The 20,633-nt window shown below is 38.4% G+C and overlaps 1 protein-coding gene across 3 annotated transcripts in view; it reads right to left on the bottom strand.

The window, feature by feature from the left end:
* Window positions 1-17,050, bottom strand: part of grm1a (glutamate receptor, metabotropic 1a) — a 48,982-nt gene extending 31,932 nt beyond the window's left edge. For 2 of the 3 annotated variants that reach the window (XM_063001156.1, XM_063001158.1), the window contains exons 1-3: window positions 16,547-16,630; window positions 11,903-12,711; window positions 4,231-4,480 (exon numbers count right to left, since the gene is read on the bottom strand). In XM_063001156.1, the coding sequence (XP_062857226.1) occupies window positions 4,231-4,480; window positions 11,903-12,608 (956 nt within the window). In that variant the 5' untranslated portion in view covers window positions 12,609-12,711; window positions 16,547-16,630. Of the gene's footprint in view, window positions 1-4,230; window positions 4,481-11,902; window positions 12,712-16,546; window positions 16,631-17,010 lie in introns of those variants that run through there. The other variant, XM_063001157.1, reaches the window with a different exon arrangement.
* Between the last annotated feature and the right edge of the window lie 3,583 nt (window positions 17,051-20,633).

Genomic DNA, 20,633 nt, shown 5'->3' with positions numbered 1-20,633 from the left:
AGTGTTAAAAAATGAACCTTGATCATGAAGATATCAGACGTGACTCTACATTAGGGGTTGTACATGACAGGGGTATTGCTGTCGGATTGCTGTCGGGTTACGTAAATGCCAGTACTTTTTCTAGCAATTCACTTCATTTGGTGAGCATGGGGCCGGCCCCTCAGCGTTTCTCCAACCAAGTGAGAAGTTTAAAAATACAGTAGGCATATTCAACAAGCTTTCAGTAATTAGCTGTGGTGCATGAGGCCTACATCAAGCACCGCCATTGCTACACAGCTAGGTATAGTCATCACAGTTGTGTTAGCCACTACTTATAGCAAGGCGATATAATAAATCAAGCTGACAATTATTTGTAATTGTTTTTACTGGGGAGAAAATTATAAAAAATGAATGTATTAATGAGCTGCTGGACTTTGACAGTAAGGTTAGGGACAAGTTTGCCCAGATCTTTTCATTTCAAGCAATGGTGAGTGTGTTGTAAATTATTACAGGCGTGTTACTTTGGCAGTAGGTTAAGGCACAGAAAGCATTGGGTTTCTGTGCTCTGAAATGTTGCTTTGGATGTGTTATTACAGTTGCAATCAACAATGATCGTTACTTCTTGACATCTTTGGATTTGTAATGTCAAACTCAAGGCCCTCCGGCCCACCACATCATTTCATGTGGCTCGCGGGAGCTTAAAAAACGTATGATTGTCTTAGAATACCCTTAAAATACATAAACTGCATCTCCCACAATGCATGCCGATTTTGTGACCCGCAAAGTAACCGCATTCCAACAAGCGATGTTGAGAAATATTCACAAATAATCTTAAAATTAAATAGAAGAAGAGAAAATTAAAGCAGAAGGAAGAGAATTTAATAATACATGGGAAAAGTGAATACAAGTTTGTGCTTCTAGAAGAGAAACCGGTACATCTCTTGTGTTATGAGGCTGTGTCTGTGGTAAAGGAGTACAATATAAATCTAGATATACATTATAAATATACAGTAGAAATTTGGCATTTTGACACCAAACACAGAATTTAGCCTCCAAGAAATACAACAAATTGTCCAGGACTTAAAAGGCAGACTGCTATCACAGCAGGATACGTTACAATCGGCCCTTTGAGGGCCACCACAATGCAAATGTGACCCTCGGTGAAAATGAGTTTGACACCCCTGCTCTACAGCAAGTTGTTAATGTTAATGTGTATTTGTGACTTTCATTGAGCAAGTAGGTCTGTGTGTAGTTTTACTGACGATTCAGAAACTGCCCAATGGGACAGTGCCTATACAATGCCCCCATCAGACTTTCTGTGCCAAAGACGCCACTGGTAGACTGGTAGACTATATGGCCAGAATTATGTGGACATCTGACTATTAGATTGCTGGACATCAGATTCAAAACCAAAAGCCATGATCTTTTGTTAATACTTCTGATATACCTAGTCTTGACAGCATATCTGTTACTTATTCATCTGTTTCTCTGCTTGCTTTGTTAGCCCCCTTTCATGCTGTTCTTCAATGGTCAGGACTCTCCCAGGACCACCACAGAGCAGGTATTATTTGGGTGGTGGATCATTCTCAGCACTGCAGTGACACTGACATGGTGGTGGTGTGTTAGTGTGTGTTGTGCTGGTATGAGTGGATCAGACTGTCACTGCTGGACTGAGAATAGTCCACCAACCACAAATATATCCAACCAACAGCGCCATGTGGGCAGCGTCCTGTGACCACTGATGAAGGTCTAGAAGATGACCAAATCAAACAGCAGCAATAGATGAGCGATCGTCTCTGACTTTACATCTACTCCTAGGTAGGCTCTGTGGTGGTCCTGTGGGGGTCCTGACCATTGAAGAACAGGGTGAAAGCAGGTTAAAAAAGTATGTAGAGAAACTGATCGAAAGTGAGTGTAGACACGAGGAGGTGGTTTTAATGTTATGGCTGATCAGTGTATATGTTTTAATTTTGCCAGCAACACAAATTGGAATGAACGTAAAGGAAATGTTGCCAGATTCAATTTTTAATGCGGAGCTTTCGGCATTTTTCCATACTCCAGTAGATGCATCACGGTATTTAATTAATGGTAAAAAGCCAACATTGGCACTCAGGATTTTGAATCTTTACCAGTTTACTTGGAGACTTCTGTATCTTTTGATCTAATATTCAGTTGCATCCTTTTTATAAAAGAGTGTATTTTCTTGGAGTTACAGAAATCAAATTCTTTATGCAACTTTAGTTAAATATGCAACTATTTTGGTTTTAATTCATAAACCAGATGCATTATACAGTAGAACCACTATTAAAATGTAGTACTATTAAAGCTTCTCATCTGTAGCATACCAATACTGCCATCCCTTCATTGCTGACATGCCTCAAGGGGCTGTGCCCATCCATTCATAACTGCCTGGCTTGCCCAAATATAGTCTGTCTAAATGTATATTTTAATAGCATGAAGACAGATGTGCATGCAGGACAGCATGGTTGTAGAATGGTCGTATATTAAATACATTTATTATTGTTTTAATTGCCACATGATGCATTCACTATTGGTTTTGGTCCTGCTTAGAGATGACTGTGAATTCTTTAAACTGTTAATAATGTTATGCACTGTAGACATAGCATAAATTGTTTGGTTGTGAACCTCAACTCATCCTTGCTTAAACTACTTAGTCTTTTTTAATGCTGCCTTTATACATGTATAATTTTAATAGCATCACTTGTTACATATTTACCAGATTACCTGTGGATTACCTGATTGCCCCTGTACCAGCTATGTTCACAATGCTTTTTAAGCATCAAATTAGTAACTACTGTGTATTTACAAAAAATAAATAGATGTATAGATACCTATTATATTAAATATCACCTTTATATTTTTTTTAAATAAATACCTGTAAGAGACACTTTACAGATCACTGCTTCATGTTTTAATTAGCATTGTATTGTATTGTGCTGGCAGCAAAATTATGTTAAACAGCAACCTGAATATTTAATTCATGACGGCAGTTTGTTAAACTTGGCTTCCTAATCTAATATCACCAGAAATTTAAGCCCACATTTACATAATAATAATAATTACAAAAATAATAATAATAATAATAATACTTGTGATAATTAAAAATATTGTGATAAATAAAAATAAAAGTGATAATAATAATTATTCAAATAAATGTGATTATACTATTATTACTATATTATATAAGATATAATAATAATAATAATAAATGATCATATTATTATTATTATTATTATTACTATGTAATATTAGATATAATAATAATGATAATAATAAAAAATAATGTGATAACATGTATTCCAATAAATATGATCATATTATAATAATAATAATAATAATAATAATAATAATTATTATTATTATTATTGATATTATTGTTATTATTGATATTATTGCTATTATTATTATTACTATCATCATCATCATCATCATTATTATTGTGTGATATTAGATATAATAATAATGATAATAATAAAAAACTAATGTGAGAACAGGTATTCTTATAAATATGATCATATTATTATTATTATTATCATTTTTATTATTATTATTATTATTATTTTGTGATATTGGATATAATAATAATCATAATAATAAAAAATTATGTGATAACAGGTATTCTAATAAATATGATCATATTATTATTATTATTATTATCATTATCATTATTATTATTATTATTATTATTTTGTGATATTAGATATAATAATAATCATAATAATAAAAAATGATGTGATAACAGGTATTCTAATAAATATGATCATATTATTATTATTGTTATAACCATTATCATTTTTGTGTAATATTAGATATGATAATAATCATAATAATAAACAAGGTGATAACAGGTATTCTAATAAATATGATCATATTATTATTATTATTATTATTATTATTATGTAATAATAGTCATAATAACAGTTATAATAATACTGATAATGGTGATTATACTGTAGTATTATTGTTATTGTTAAAAAAATTTTATTACAATTATAATAGGGCTACTATTTAACTGTGAGGAGGGTCAAAATGGTTTTATGTTTTTCACTCACAACTGAGTATAAAGTAGAAGAAAAATAAAAGAGAGGGATCTGAGGGGTCAAAACAAGAGGGTTCGGGGGGCAAGAAGGAGAATGGGCTGGTTTTCATTTGGCTTTATTTGTTTTCTCATTCTACAAACCATAAGTAAGATTTAGTTATTATATTTGTATTAGATTTTTGTTATCTTACCTTCCAATAAGCAGAAACTCTCCAGAAACGCCCCGTCGCCTCATGGCCATTAGGAGGCCGCGTACAGTCATGCCTTCACAAAAGCAGATGACCACTCTGGCTTTGGGCAAACGCTCTCGCAGTTTCCTCAGCAGACGGTCGAAGTGCTTCTCCCCAGCATTACTGTAGATCTTATCGGAGTGAGCGATGCACAGACCTTCCTCTGCTGCCAGTTCTTTAAATGCCTCCATACCACTTTCACCGTAGTTTCCTGGGTTGGCATGCAGAACGATGAAGGTTAAGAACCGTTTCCAAAATACACAAGACTTATACAGTATAATCATGAATGGTTTAAGTAAGCATACAACCTCTAGTGACTCAACAGAGCCAAAGCAGCCAGAACCCCGGGTTAGAAATGGATGACAGTTGACAATGGAAGACACAAAACTGATGGAAACAGGCAACTGAAAGAGACACCAAATGGAAACATGGTCACTAGCATTTAAGATGTAAATGGCAGTCATGTTAAACTGGAATGATCAACATAAAAACATGAACATTTTGTGATAACTGAGACATTATGATCTAGGAACCTTCAGTTATTATACACTTATGTAACAAAATGCACTTTGGATGGGAAGTTATTAACGATTAAACTCTGTGGTGCTTGATACAGGACAAATGCACCCAGCCTCATGCATAATTCAGTACAACACTGGTGCAGCACCAAGTGTAGAGGTCATCGCTGTTGACTCCATGCCCTCTGGATAACTCTTTAATCATGAAGAGCCCTGAGAGCTGGTGATTGTATGGTCCTGGGCTAAAGTCTGAGAGCACTGTGTGACTTGAATATGAACTATGAACCCTGATGACAAATCCAAACACAGTTTGTTGTGTCCACTTCACTTATTATAGTGTTTTGTTTACAATAAATTATTCAAGTGGCACATGCTGGAATGTAAGGTTCCTTTTATTCCTGACATTGTACAACTGAAGTCAAAATGTTGGTCTAAAATATACATACAGCACACTTCATATTTGCTTCTACACTATTTGACCAAATATGGACATCAGTCCTAATTTAATTTACTAGTGTCGGCCACACAAATTGTAACATAGCTCATCTGTTGAATGAATTCACATTATAAATGAGTCACATTAACAATTATGTCCTTCTGCATTGCTATTTTGGTCAACAAAGGGGGCACAGAGGTGCAGATGATTGATGTGTTGCTCCCTCTTAATTGACAAACACCTGTGCTTCATGAGCATTTTGGGACAGTGGTAGCCTAGTGGGTAGAGCTTTAAAATATCAACCGAAAGATTGAGAGTTTAAATTCCAGCTCTGCCATCCGTCCGGCAGGGATGCTACTGGTGTGCGGTGGTGGAGGTGTGACAAGGTAGAAGACAAGACTTGAACTGTTTAGTCAGGACTTCAGTGAGCGTTACAACACCTAGCTCCAGCACCCGAACTACCTATCTGGTTTAATGCTGGGGCCATACGGCGAGTCTCATATACAAAACTAACCGCAGAACATCCGAACGCACATGTATAAACCGGGTGCTGCATTCTGATTGGCTGAGCTGAATGTCACTCACATATTGCTGCTACAATATTGTAATATAATAATAATGACCGAGTGCAGCCAATGGGAGCAACAGTGCAGTGGGGGTTGAGTTCATGTCGTGGAGGCTCCCATCCCTGCCATGGGCCCTAGTGCACCTGTGGTAGTTACGCCCCTGCAAAGATGTCACTTTAAGTCATTTCTGAGTAGTGACTGTAAGTACAAAATGCAGGGAACAGTGTTCTCTATGCCAGGGTCAGGAAGAAATCCTAGAACATTGGTCTGGATGGTTAGACCTATTTGAAGAATGAGCAAAGAATTGATCTGTTGGAACATAGGTGACACTGTCAACAGTCAAGTGAGCTTTATATGCACCCAGGTAGCACACTGGGCTATTCCTCTAGCACACCAGCGCCGAGATTCTGAACTCCTTGGTTCAGATGGCTAGGCGCCATCTAGCGGACATAATTGGCAGTGCCTGTAGCAGACACTTTTCTGCTAAGGTGGGATGACCGGACTATGTGGGTGCGGTCTTCAAACGCTGTGTAAGAACCCTGATTAGCAGATAAAGAGGCGCCTGTGCAGAATGCATGGGTGAGAAAGGGTTCCGCTAAGGGCTGTGCACGGGTTGGATGAGGCTTGAGCAGCAATATACCCACCTCGACTGCAATCAGGGATTAACTATGCTAAATTGGGAGAAAATGGGAAGAAATGCATAAATAAAATAGATAAAAAAGTGAGCTTTATATTAGGTTCAGAGGCTTCCATGGTATGACTTGATTTTCTTCAAGCGTCTATTGGTGTATTTCCCAATTTAAATGGCTTCATTCTTCAATGGCCTTTGCTTTTCTCTCTCTCTTTCTCTCTCACCACTGTTTTCTCAATTTGACCTCCAAGTAATCTCTAACAGCGTGGCCTAAACTAATTCGATTTACAAAGATACATTACAGAAATAATTCCATTTCATTCCCTTTTCTGATGCTTTGATGATTTATTGCACTGTTAGATTCCATTTATGCGGCAGGGATACAATTACACCATCCAATTGTTTGACCAAATGCCAATTAAAGTGCCGGTGAACTCATGCCTATTAAGACGCTGCCATAAAAATGCTTAAGTGAGTCAGACAAATCTAAATCCGTCCGGGTTATTAATGCAATCACGAAGCATCCCTGTTGCTAGGGGTAACAGGCAGCATCAATGCCGGCAGTGCAGCTGCTGGTGCTGTGTCTAGCCTTGTCTGAGTTCATGTGTTCACTTAAGTTCAGGTTTTGCTTGACCTTACCCGAGCATTTATTTTTAATGGCTCAAAAAGCGAGCACTATTATCTTCATCTGTACGGGCTTTAGTCATCTTTTAATCCCCAGGCTTGTCATAAAATAGCTTGAACATTTTATAATAAAGCTTTTTTTAAAGTATGTTATTAAATTTTTCAAAAAATGACTTAGATATTACAGGTTATTTTACAGTTTGCTAGTCCCTGCTGCTGAAAAACATTAACCCCGATGTTTCCAAAACTCTATTTTACAGTAAGGATGGTGTTACCTGACTGTTTAATGTACACCACACATACTGCTTAGATTTAAGACAATGTTTCACTTTCACTTGACGTCATAACACATTTCCTCCAAGCTGATTGACTTACATAACAGGAGCAGCCTGATCTAGGCAGTGTGGTTGTAAGCTTCTCCACTTTTTTCTCCATTTTTTTGTGCCTTCTTCTTTAGCCTGTGGTTTGATCTAGACTTGTTTTGCATACCTTTTCATTAAATTTTTATTAGTTAATTTTAATAGCAATAATAATGTTTTATTATTATTATATTATTAATAAGAATGATAATAATAATAATAACAATAATAATAATAACAATAACAATAATAATAACAATACTAATAATAATAATAATAAAATAATAACAACAATAATAATGATAATAATAATAATAACAATAAAAATAACAATAATAACAATAATAATAATAATAATAACAATAATAACAATAATAATTTTGCCTTCTTTAGATCTGTGCTTGCCTGTGGTTTGATCTAGACTTGTTTTGCATACCTTTTCATTTAATTTTTATTAGTTAATTTTAATAGCAATAATAATGTTTTATTATTATTATATTATTAATAAGAATGATAATAATAATAATAACCATAATAATAATAATAATAACAATAACAATAATAACAATAATAATAATAATGATAAAAATAATAATACAATAATAATTATAATTATAATAATAACAATAAAAAAATAATAATAACAATAACAATATAACAATAATAAAAATAACAATAATAATAATAATAACAAAAATAATAATAACAATAATAATAACAATAATAACAACAATAATAATAATAATTACAATAACAATAATAATTATTATTATGTTGAGTTTTGGAAGTGTCAGGTTAATGTTTTTCAGCAGCAGGGACTAGCAAACTGGTCAGGTTTAATGGGACATACTGTTTTTAATTGGCTCCATTGTTGCTTTTGATAAAATAACTATTATTTGTAAAAAAAATTCTTTGAATTTGTCATACACATAAATAAAAGCTTTATAATAATAATAATAATAATAATAATAATAATAATAATAATAATAATAATAATAATAATAATAATAAAAAAATAAGCCTGGATACTTAAATGATTTAAATCATACTTTTACGCTGCACTCAGGTAATGAAAAGGCTCATTACTGTTGTACCCTTTCCTTTTTTTCTTTGCATTACTAAGAAAAGTGAGGCATTGTAGACATTAATTAAAATAAAAAGAAAGAAAACAAAAGGATAAAATCACACAGCCAGACATTTTAACAGAACACAGTTTAACAGCCTAACATTTAATAGAAATCACACAGCAGGGATAGTGTATAGTTTTAAGATCAGACAGCAGAGATACTGAAGCGTTTAGAAATCAGACAGGAGAGAAACTGGACCAAATAGAAATCAGATGGCAGAGACAGTGGAACCATTTATAAACCGGACAGCAGAAATACTGAACCATTTAAAAGTCAGACAGCACAAATACTAAATGGGATAGACATAAGCCAGCAGAGATACTGGACCATTTAGAAATCAGCCAGAAGAAATATTAGGTGGGTTAGAAATTAGGCAGCAAAGATACTGGAGTATTTAGAAATTAGCCAGCAGAGATACTGGATTATATAGAAACTAGGAAACTGAAATAATTAACCATTTAGAAACTAGTCATCAGTGATACTGAACCATTTATATATCAGACAGCAGAAATACTGGCACGTTTAGAAAACAGACACCAGAAATACTTATCCATTTAAAAACTAAAGTGCAGAAAGAATTAACCATTTAGACATCAGCTAGCAGAGATACTGGACGGGTTAGGAATCAGCCAGCAGTGATACTGAAGTATTTATAAATTAGGCAGCAGAAATATTTAACCATTTAGAAACCAGTCAGCAGAGATACTGAACCATTTAAAAATCAGAGTGCAGAAATAATGAACTGTTTAAAAAACAGCCAGCAGAGATATTGGAGTATATAGAAATTAGGCAGCAGAGAAACTGGACCAAATAGAAATCAGATGGCAGATACAGTGAACCATTTATAAACCGGACAGCAGAAATACTGAACCATTTAAAAGTCAGACAGCACAAATACTAAATGGGATAGACATAAGCCAGCAGAGATACTGGACCATTTACAAATCAGCCAGAAGAAATATTAGGCGGGTTAGAAATTAGGCAGCAAAGATACTGGAGTATTTAGAAATTAGCCAGCAGAGATACTGGAGTATATAGGAATTAGGAAGATAAAATAAATAACCATTTAGAAACTAGTAAGCAGAGATACTGAACCATTTAAAAATTAGAGTGCAGAAATAATGAACTATTTAGAAATCAGACAGCAGAGATCCTGGATGGTTAGAAATTAGCCAGCAGAGATACTGGAGTATTTAGACATTGGGCAGCAGATATACTGGAGTATACAGAAATGAGCCAGCAGAGATACTGGGGTGTATAGAAATTAGCCACAAAGATACTGGAGTATTTAGAAACTAGCCAGCAGAGATACTGGGGTATATAGAAATTAGCCAGCAGAGATACTGGGGTATTTAAAAATCAGGCAGCAGAGATACTGGAGTATTTAGAAATTAGCCAGCAGAGATACTGGGGTATTTAGAAATTAGCCAGCAGAGATACTGGGGTATATAGAAATTAGCCAGCAGAGATACTGGGGTATATAGAAATTAGCCAGCAGAGATACTGGGGTATTTAGAAATCAGACAGCAGAGATACTGGGGTATATAGAAATTAGCCAGCAGAGATACTGGTGTATTTAGAAATCAGGCAGCAGAGATACTGGAGTATTTAGAAATTAGCCAGCAGAGATACTGGGGTATTTAGAAATCAGACAGCAGAGATACTGGGGTATTTAGAAATCAGGCAGCAGAGATACTGGAGTATTTAGAAATTAGCCAGCAGAGATACTGGGGTATATAGAAATTAGCCAGCAGAGATACTGGGGTATTTAAAAATCAGGCAGCAGAGATACTGGAGTATTTAGAAATTAGCCAGCAGAGATACTGGGGTATTTAGAAATCAGACAGCAGAGATACTGGGGTATATAGAAATTAGCCAGCAGAGATACTGGGGTATATAGAAATTAGCCAGCAGAGATACTGGGGTATTTAGAAATCAGGCAGCAGAGATACTGGAGTATTTACAAATTAGCCAGCAGAGATACTGGGGTATTTAGAAATCAGACAGCAGAGATACTGAACAATTTAAAAATTAGAGTGCAACAATAATTAACCATTTGGAAATCAGACAGTAGAAATATTGAACATTTAGAAATCAGCCAGCCAGAGATACTGGACAGGTTAGAAATCAGCCAGCAGTGATACTGGTGTATTTAGAATTTAGTCAGAACCATTTAAAAATCAGAGTGCAGAAATAATAAAACATTTAGAAATCAGCCAGCATAGACACTGAACTATATAGAAATCAGACAGCAGAGATACTGGAGTAAAGGGAAATTAGCCAGCAGAGATACTGGAGTATATAGAAATTAGCCAGCAGAGATACTGGAGTATATAGAAATTAGCCAGCAGAGATACTGGAGTATATAGAAATTAGCCAGCAGAGATACTGAACCATTTAAAAATCAGAGTGCAGAAATAATAAAACATTTATAAATCAGCCAGCAGATATACTGAACCATTTAAATATCAGCCAGCAGAAATACTGGGGTATTTAGAAATTAGGCAGCAGAGATACTGAACCATTTAGAAACCAGTCAACAGAGATACTGGAATTGTATTTGCATTACGTTTCCTCTCTATTGATGCTGATCTCCACTCCTGATTGAGGAGAGCGAGACTGACACACGCCCCCTTCGACACGTGCGCAGTAGCCAATTGCATATTTTCACCTGCAAGATGTGAGTTTATAGGCCGATCAGCTTCGTGTACAGAGAGCCACACCTTGATCAACGCATTATTCCTCGCCATCGATCAGCTAGCAGAGGTCATAATTGCATCAGTTATGAGGTCCCGACTCCGGCTCCGTACGCGAAGCTGACCCGCATATGAACTCGCCTCGTGCAGGTTTGTTTGTTTGTTTATTGGGATTTTAACATCATGTTTGACACTTTTGGTTACACCGTGCCACCCTTTTGTGCAGGTGAAAAGATGAAGTCGGGTACTGCGCACCTGTCGAAGGGGGCATGGGTCAGTCTCGCCGGATGACTGCTCGAGAACCTGAGCATTTTCAGCAGTGAAGAGATAAATATGGTAACTGATCAGGCTGCATAGGTCATTTCACCTCATCAGAGGAAGAATCAGAGTAAAAATGCATTAGTTTTAACATAAAACACGGATAAGTTGATTGATTCATTAAGTCATGCTTAGATATGCAAATAATTAAGAAAAAAGCGGCTACTCGTACCCGGTCTAATGGAATAAAATTAGCATTTATTTCACCATAGATGGGAAGGAGGGTCCTGATTATTCTCAGATTTAGCATTTCAAAGCTATTTTTTGTGTCTCATTATGACACAGCATGAAATGTTAATGTCAGACAACTACAGATTGGATAGACAGATTGATAAATGTGTAGATAATTAGATCTTACCTTCTGTGTGCACAGCTGACACATAAGTCCAGTTGTAATGCTTAACAATGTCCAGCATTGCCCGTGCTTGTAGGGTATCAGATGGCACGACCCGCAAAAAGTATTTAAACAGGGTCTTATCGCTTAAGTCTATACTTGTAGCTGAGTATGCAATCTGTGGGATGTTAAACAGCTGCAGCAGGTTCTGCACCTGGATGGCGACGGAGCTGGACCCGGGCCCAATGACCCCTGCGATGGGCTTTTTCGAGGGCGGAGGGTGGTTGGACGGCGTGCCATCAATGCACCACTTGGATCCTTCTTTGGAGTCGTCTCTTATGGATATAAGGGAGTCCCGGATGAATTCGATACTCTGCTCCAGGGCCACGGAGGAGTGCCAGCAGGAGTCGCGGACCTCGCAGCCAAGACTGATGTTGGGAAGCAGGTGTCGGTCAGAGTTGATGCGGTCCAGGGTGTAGAACATGGCCTCTACGCGCTGGATGCCGTATTGTTCGCGCACGTCTCCGCATTTCCTCTCGGCTACCCGTTCGGCCGACGGCTGGTGGTGCACGGAGAAGAGTGCGCCGATGATCACCTCTCCGTCCATGCGGGCCACGGAGCGGGCCACGGCGCGGGACAGTGTCGAGCGCTCCCGGGGGTTGGGGAACACGCGTGAGGCCAGTGCTGGGAGCAGCAAAGAGTAAAGCAGATACAAAGTAACACTGCACATCTTTAAACTTGCAGTGTGACGGGTACCAACTGTGTACACATAGCCCGGATTATAAGCGGGGGTCGATCCGTTCTGGATCCGGCCTTAAGAAAGCTGGCGTGATCTGTAGGCATGGAGATAAGAGGGCATCTGTCAATACTATCACATAATACTGTCAAGGTCAATACTATCACATACAGTTGTATGAGACACATGTATCATGGCAGTGATTTTGAATAAATAGGACTAGTTCAAGTGTACCAACATGGAAGAGTGGTCTCTTACCATGGTTGTGAATAAAACCTCAAACTATTACCATATTCTGGGGGCAGATGTGTCTGTATGGTCAAATGTAATCTAAGTATTATAGTAATTAACAGAATAGTTTGAGTATGGACAGCGTAACCTTTGCTCCAATGGCTTTTTTTGCATTTCCCCCCCCCTTTCCTCCCAATCTAGTCATATCCAGTCACCTTACGACATGTCACTTCCTCTTTACTTCTGCTAACCTCCACTCCTGAGCAAGGAGAGCCGTGAGTAACACTCGGCCCCTCCGACACGTGGGCAGTAGCCGACTACATCTTTTCATTAGCACAAGATGAGTTCATATGGGGCTCAGTCTGACGCACAGAGAGTCACGCACTGATCCCCATTATCCCCAGTCTCTGTGCAGGTGCATCGATCAGCCAGCAGAGGTCATAATTGTATCAGTTATGAGGAATCTCATGGGCATCCTACCCAACGGATGAGCCAATCATTGTCCGTGTAGGCGCCCAGCCTGCCGGTAGCAGTAGCCTAGTGGTTAAGGCACAGGACTAGTAATTCAAAGGTTGCTGGTTCAAGCCCCACCACTGCTAGGTTGCTGCTGTTGGGCCATTGAGCAAGGCCTTTAACCCTCAGTTGCTCAGACTGTATACTGTCACAGTACTGTAAGTCGCTTTGGATAAAGGCGTCTGCTAAATGCTGAAAATGTAAATGTAGCAGAGCTGAGATTCGAACTCACAGGCTCGAAATGCTGCACCTCCTGAGCGCTCCAGTGTGGGCTTAATCTGAGCACAAAAACATGAATTGAACTGTGGAAATATGGGAGTAAAATTTACAACGGTTCAAGTAAGCTTTACATCAGCATAGACTTAGTGGATGCCATGCAAGAAAGAAGCCCAGTTCCACTGTATGTTCTTGCTAAATACACGGACAAAGAAAAGGCATTTACAAGGGTTGGTTTTGGGGAAAGCAGCTTCTGAACCCATGCTGATGCAAAGCTTGCCTGACTGTGAAAATGTTTCAAGAGTTTAAGCATTTTACTTTTGCCAATACAAGTACAAATACACCCTGTGTAAGTGGGCACCAGATTGTATAAGTAACCAGCTGTGGTCAAATGTAACAGTAATGAGGAATTAGGATGCCGTGACATTAAATGACATTATAGAATTTTCTACATCAACAAATGAATCAACGTAGTCGCCGTGTGTTTAATTTTGTGCTCCAGACATATACTCACTCACTCATTTTCTTAACCGCTTATCCAATTAGGGTCGCAGGGGGTGCTGGAGCCTATCCCAGCTTTTTAATGGGCGCAAGGCACACAGTAACACCCTGGACAAAGCGTCAGTCCATCACAGGGCAGACACACATACAAACACACACACATCCATTGACCTACAGGGCAATTCAGTGTCTCTAACTAACCTGACTGCATGTTTTTGGACTGTGGGAGGAAACCGAAGCAGACACGGGGAGAACATGCAAACTCAGCACAGAAAGGACCCGGACCGCCCCACCTGGGGATCGAACCCAGGACCTTCTTGCTGTGAGGCAACAGTGCTACCCACCGAGCCACCGTGCCATGCTAAGGTTAAATCCTACTCAAAACACACACACACTTGTTTGGCTAGAAAAGTTATGTAGCTTGTTTTTTCTGCCTTGAAAAACTACCCCTTCCTTTCCAGTTAATTCTATGTTCATTGTGATCTATAAAAAGCTTTTAGTCAATTACTGAAATCTTACTGTAACTATGAGACTAACTTACTTCTCGAACAATACATCTTTCCAAGTCAGACATTTCTGACATACGAAACCTGTGTACAAACCTGTAAATTAATTTTTCCCCAGTCATGGTCACTGTAAATCTGAAAACAATCTCTGAATTACATTTTAAGGTGTGAATTTTTACATTTTTATTAGGCAATCAGTCAATTTTTAGATTTTAATTGTAAGCCAGTTTTAAATGCTTTTTTAAATATTTGACATTTGAATTCATTTTTTATTATTAATTAATTTGTATTTATTACATCAAGCAAAGACCTTTCAGTACATTTTGTTACCACTGGGATTCAGGGTTTGACTTTAATTTTATCAGCCGGCCAGGCTTCAAAAACAGACTTAATTTGCTATGTTTTGGAGGGGGATGGCTGAGGCCCTATGATTGACTGGTGCCCTGCGTTACTGTATTTTACTCAGAGATTTTGGTGAAGCTGGAACTACTGCGACCCTGACCTTGATTAAGTGGTAAAAAATGAAATGAACTTAAAAAATATCCAGCAAATAAACAGTATCTGTAAGACTTGCAGTTTACTACTATGTAGAGGATGTGCTCAAATATTTTTACTTAAAAAATCTACAAAGTATGTAATATGACCAGGAGTTTAAATTTGATACAAGTTTACTCATTTGTAACTCAAGACTCCATTTTACCAGCACTGGACTCTACATTTCATTCTTCACACGTACTGTATGTATATATTTATATATAGAATGTATGGTGTTTTTATCATATGGTTGTAATTGGCATACTGCTGTAAAATAGTAATTGCATTTCATTGGTAGTATTTTTTTATACTTTTTATTTTTATTTTATTCTACTCTATTTTTATTTACTCTATTTACTGTACTGGAACTGCTGTAACACTCAAATTTTCCCTATTGGGATCAATAAAGGGATCTTAATCTTAAAACTCTTATAAAATACATTATGTCTAGTAGACTAATATGATAATAATTTCTTACTTATATAACTATCATATTTATAAATGAGAATGTGAGTATTCATTGTCATTTTATTTTATTTATTATTATAAACTGTATCGATATACATGTATATTTATTATTTTGTTATAAAAAAATTTCTCTGTACTAATTAGTGCAGTCTAAATCATATATAATAATATACTGTATTTTATTCATTCGTTATCTGTTTAACCACCCCGCTTTATCCTACTGAGGGTCGCAGTGGGTCTGAATCACTGGACGAAAGGCAGAAAACACTTTCAACACAGGTTGCCGGTCCATCACAGGGCAAACACACATTTACATTTACATTTACATTTTTGACATCTAGCAGACGCTTTTATCCAAAGCGACTTTCAGTACTGTGACAGTATATTGTCTAAGCAATTGAGGGTTAAGGGCCTTGCTCAAGGGCCTGACAGTGGCAACCTGGCAGTGGTGGGGCTTGAACCAGTCCAGTACCTTAACCACTAGACTACAACGTCCCTACGTTTACACACACTCATACTCATTTACAATTAACATGACTGCATGTTTTTGGACTGTGGGAGAAAACCGGAGCACCTGGAGTAAACCCACACAGATGAACATGGTGAACATGCACAGAACTCTAGACAGAAAGGACCCGGGCTGCTCCACCTGAGAATCAAACCCAGGACCTTGTTGCTGTGAGCCATGCCAATGTATTTTAGATAAATAGGGAATATAGTTACACTTTCTGTGTGCAGAAATGTATACTAACAAGGTGGTTGTAATTTAATACATTTAGTAATAATAATTTAATTGATTTTTTTTTATACCAGGACTGGTACAAATTAGCATGCTGGCAGTCATTTACAAACATAACACTGAACTGCAGAACATAACAAAGCACACAATCACAATACCATCAGCTTTTTGAGATATATCCCAGTCCCTGTTTGGTGGATGGGTTCAGATTTGGGTTTGCTTACCCCCTGAAGCACTGTTCAGCACCTCGGAGAGCGCACCTCGCTCCCTGCTCTCAAGCCGCCGCTGCCTGAAGGTGAAAGCCGGCTGATCTAGTGCGCATTACGCAGCTGTACGGCTCAGTGTCCGTGTCTCACATCGCGGTGTGCTCGTATCCACCTCGAACACAGGCTTCCTAATGCTCTAATTCTAACCGAAGCTCAGCAGCATGCCACCGAATCCAGCCCGAACCTGGAGCATGCACCGGCTGCAGCTGGAACAATGAACGGAGCTACAGACGATGCGCGCGTCCGAACATCTGCACCAGAATCAATAAATGGCAGTAGACAATAAACGCGGTGCCTTCGTGCGTATGGCACATCTGTCCACATCCCGAGCCGACACCCATTTGAAGAGGACGTCTCTGTGTGTGTGTGTGTGTGTGTGTGTGTGGTGCGTGTATGTGTAGGAATGTGGAAGCGATACGCACCTGAGCATCAGCTTTGCTGGCTTCTGAAGCAGCTGGAACCAGACACTGATACTTCAGCTTTCTCTGCTTCACCAGAAGCTCTCTCTCTCTCTCTCTCTCTCTCTCTCTCTCTCTCTCCATCTATCTATCTATGTGTTTTCGTTTCTTTCTCCTCCCATTACTCAATGGCACTAATGATAACCGGTTTTGCCACATTTGTTATACATAAAAACATCCATTCCTGCATTTCAGTCCTGCAACACATTCCAGAAAAAGTTGGGACAGTAAAGCGTTTACCACCTTGTACTGCTGCGAGGAGACCAAGTGATTTAGTGTTTCAGCTTTTATTTGGTCTCATTCTTCCTGCAAACACGTCTTAAGATGTGCAACAGTACGGGGTCGTTGTCGAATTTTTTTAAATTCTCCACACATTCTCTATTGGGGACAGGTCAGGACTGCAGGCAGGCCAGTCCAGTACCCGTACCCTCTTCTTCCACAGCCATGCCTTTGTAATGTGTGCAGCATGTGGTTTTGCATCGTCATGTTGAAAAATGCATGAATGACGTCTTGAAGGCAGCACATGTTGCTCTAGGATCTCAATGTACTTTTCTGCATTAATGCTGCCATCACAGAAGTGTAAATGACTTTTGCCAAGGGCACTGACACAGCCCCAGACCCTGACTTTTGGACTTGTTGCTGATAACAGTCTGGATGGTACTTTTTATCTTTGGTGTCCATTTTTTCCAAAAAAAGACCTGGAGTGCTGATTCATCTGACCACAATACACGTTTCCACTGTGTGATGGTCCACCCTAGATGCCTCCGAGCCCAGAGAAGTGGACAGGGTTAACATAAGGCTTTTTTGCACAAGATTTAAGTGGTATTTGTGCATGTAACTCTGTATTGTAGTGCTTGACAAAGGTTTGCCAAAGTAATCCCTCACCCATGTGGTTATATCAGCTATTGTTGAGTGGCGGTTCTTGATGCAGTGCCGATCCAAAAGCGCCAACCTGCTGACGTTTCTTTAATTTAAAAAAAGAAATCATCCAAACAAGTCAGAAAAGTATGTAGAAGAACATCTGAGCCAAAACTGATGTGTAATTGGGTTATGCGTCACTGCAACATTCATCCAAATTGGAATGACCTAAAAGACATGGAATAATAGCATTTGAGAGGTCTAATCAAAGTCCTGACTTAAACCCAGTAGAAATGCAGGAATAAAATGAGCAGTTCATGCCAGAAAGCCCAGCTCTGTGTTTGATTAGAACTGTGCCTTATAACTTGAAATACATTCCAGATTAATGTTTAGGAACTCTTTAAGTGGTCATTTATGACAGCAGCATAATCATTATCAGTACACCATAAGCACTCATTAACAGGGAGATTAGCAAGTTCACAAATGGAATGAGAAAAAAATGATTGACCTTCATAAATCTGACCCTAGAAATGACTAAACACCAGTGTTATTTATAGGTTTAAAACATTCTGAGCTGTAATAAACCTGTTTGAAAAGAATGCAAGTGTATTGCAGTAAAGAAATGGGTTAAGGTGCCGCTCAGGTGGCGCAGCGGTAAAAACACACACTGGAAGCAGAGCTGGGATCTCGAATACATCGTATCGAACCTCAGCTCTGCCTGCCGTCTAAGGCTGAGCGGCCACATGAGCAACGATTGGCCTGTTGTTCAGATATGGGCGGGACTAAGCCGGATGGGGTCTCTCTCCCATGACTGGTGCAATTACGACCTCTGCTGGCTGATTGATGGCGCCTGCACAGAGATGAGAAAAGAGTGCTGTCAGGGTGTGTCTCTCCATACACAACGCTGAGCTGCACCGCACTCGTCAAAGTGTAGGTGATAAGATGCATACGGCATGCTGCCCATGTGTCGGAGGGGGCGTGGGTTAGCTTCATTCTCCTCAATCAGAGCAGGGATCGGCATTGGTGGAGAGGAAGCATGACGTAATCGGGCAATTGGACGCGCTAAAGGGAGAAAAAGGGGAGAAAATGCATTTTCAAAAATGTGTTAAGAATGCGAACATGCGAAGTATTAAGATTAATGACTTTTAAAAAATAGTACCATTTTAGACTCACCAGGTCTCTAAATATACTATTAAATGCCAGATCCATGTCAATAAACAAATTGGAACAAATTGTTTCCCTAACACTTAAGTTGTAAAAGAATAAAGTAGTTCCCCATCAAATAAATAGCAAACCTTACTAGGACAGATGGCATCTCCGACTTTATGAAATAGCAGGAGATTTAAATTCAACATGTCTTTGCTGAGAAGCAAAATATGTCCAAAACCAAAAAAAAAAAACAATGAATGCACAATCAAGTTGTTGCACGATCAAGTTTTCTGCCCTCCTAACTTAAACCCTGTTAAAAACTGTGGGGTGAACTAAAGAGGAAGTTCTTGCTTTGGCTTTGTACCTATTTTCATTAAGGGTGCCATTCATTTTTATTCTGAACCTCCGGGAATCTCTGACCTTTATCTGGACGGCCCTAACCAAGATTAAAAGTTTAATAAGGGCAAATAAATAGATATGTATTATATAATTCATCATAAGTAAATTGATTAGAAAAAGGTTTGAAGGGAAGCACAAGAGCCCATTCGGGGGTAAAAAACATGTTTTGAAAAATGTACTAAAAGATGGGCTAAATATATACACCGATCAACCATAACATTAAAACCACCTCCTTGTTTCTGCACTCACTGCCCATTTTATCAGCTCAACTTACCATATAGAAGCACTTTGTAGTTCTACAATGTTAATAGAGTTTTTAAACACCTCACTGTCACTGCTGGATTGAGAATAGTCCACCAACCAAAAAAATATCCAGTATCCAAATATTGGATTCGTATTTTGTGACTTTGGAGAAGAAGATCAAACACAGATCCCTAGGGCCCATATGTGGCAACCACTTGACAAGCTGCCCCACTGTGTTGTCCATGCCCACTGTGGAGAAACTTAAAAACCACGTTGAAAACAATCTTGCAGATACTGACAGAAGGCCAGGATCAAACCCAGGTCTCCAGAACCCTGGTCCTGTGTGGGAGCCACACTACCTGCTGTACCATCGACCTCATCTGTGCATGCTTTTAAATGAACTCAATAGGAATTTGAAGGATTTGTCTCCATCTGGATGTGGTCATGATTATGGCAGTGTGTTTTTATATGGATTGGGTGGCAAGGTAGTTCAACTGGAATAGTGAGTGCCGCACAGCACCATGGGTACTGATGGGAACAACTGGGACCTTAGGTGTGAATTTAGGTGTGAAAACGTTTGATGACCTGGATGCTTAGGTATGCTTAGGTTTTCTGTTCTGGATGTATTCCATCCTTAAGCCAATTGATTCCAGAAATCACGTGACCATGACCAGACTTGGGGTGTTAATGAAAATGAATAAATAAATATATGGACAGATAAACATTAACTAAGAACAGATAAAGCTTTAGAAACCTAGTTGATGGGTCTTCTGGAGTGGAACTACAGTTTAATTGCTTGACAACCCTGTCCTCTACTGGTCAGAAAATCACAGTACATCTTATTGGCAAATACATCCACAGATTTACAATTTTTGACCAAGGGTATAGGACATGCCACCTTAGGACACTAACTCCTCTAAATGATTGAGTCCTACTGT

The sequence above is a fragment of the Trichomycterus rosablanca genome, chromosome 9 (assembly GCF_030014385.1).
Source record: "Trichomycterus rosablanca isolate fTriRos1 chromosome 9, fTriRos1.hap1, whole genome shotgun sequence".
NCBI lineage: Eukaryota > Metazoa > Chordata > Actinopteri > Siluriformes > Trichomycteridae > Trichomycterus > Trichomycterus rosablanca.
Note: the sequence above shows the minus strand (reverse complement) of the source record. Positions and strands in the feature narration are given on the sequence as shown.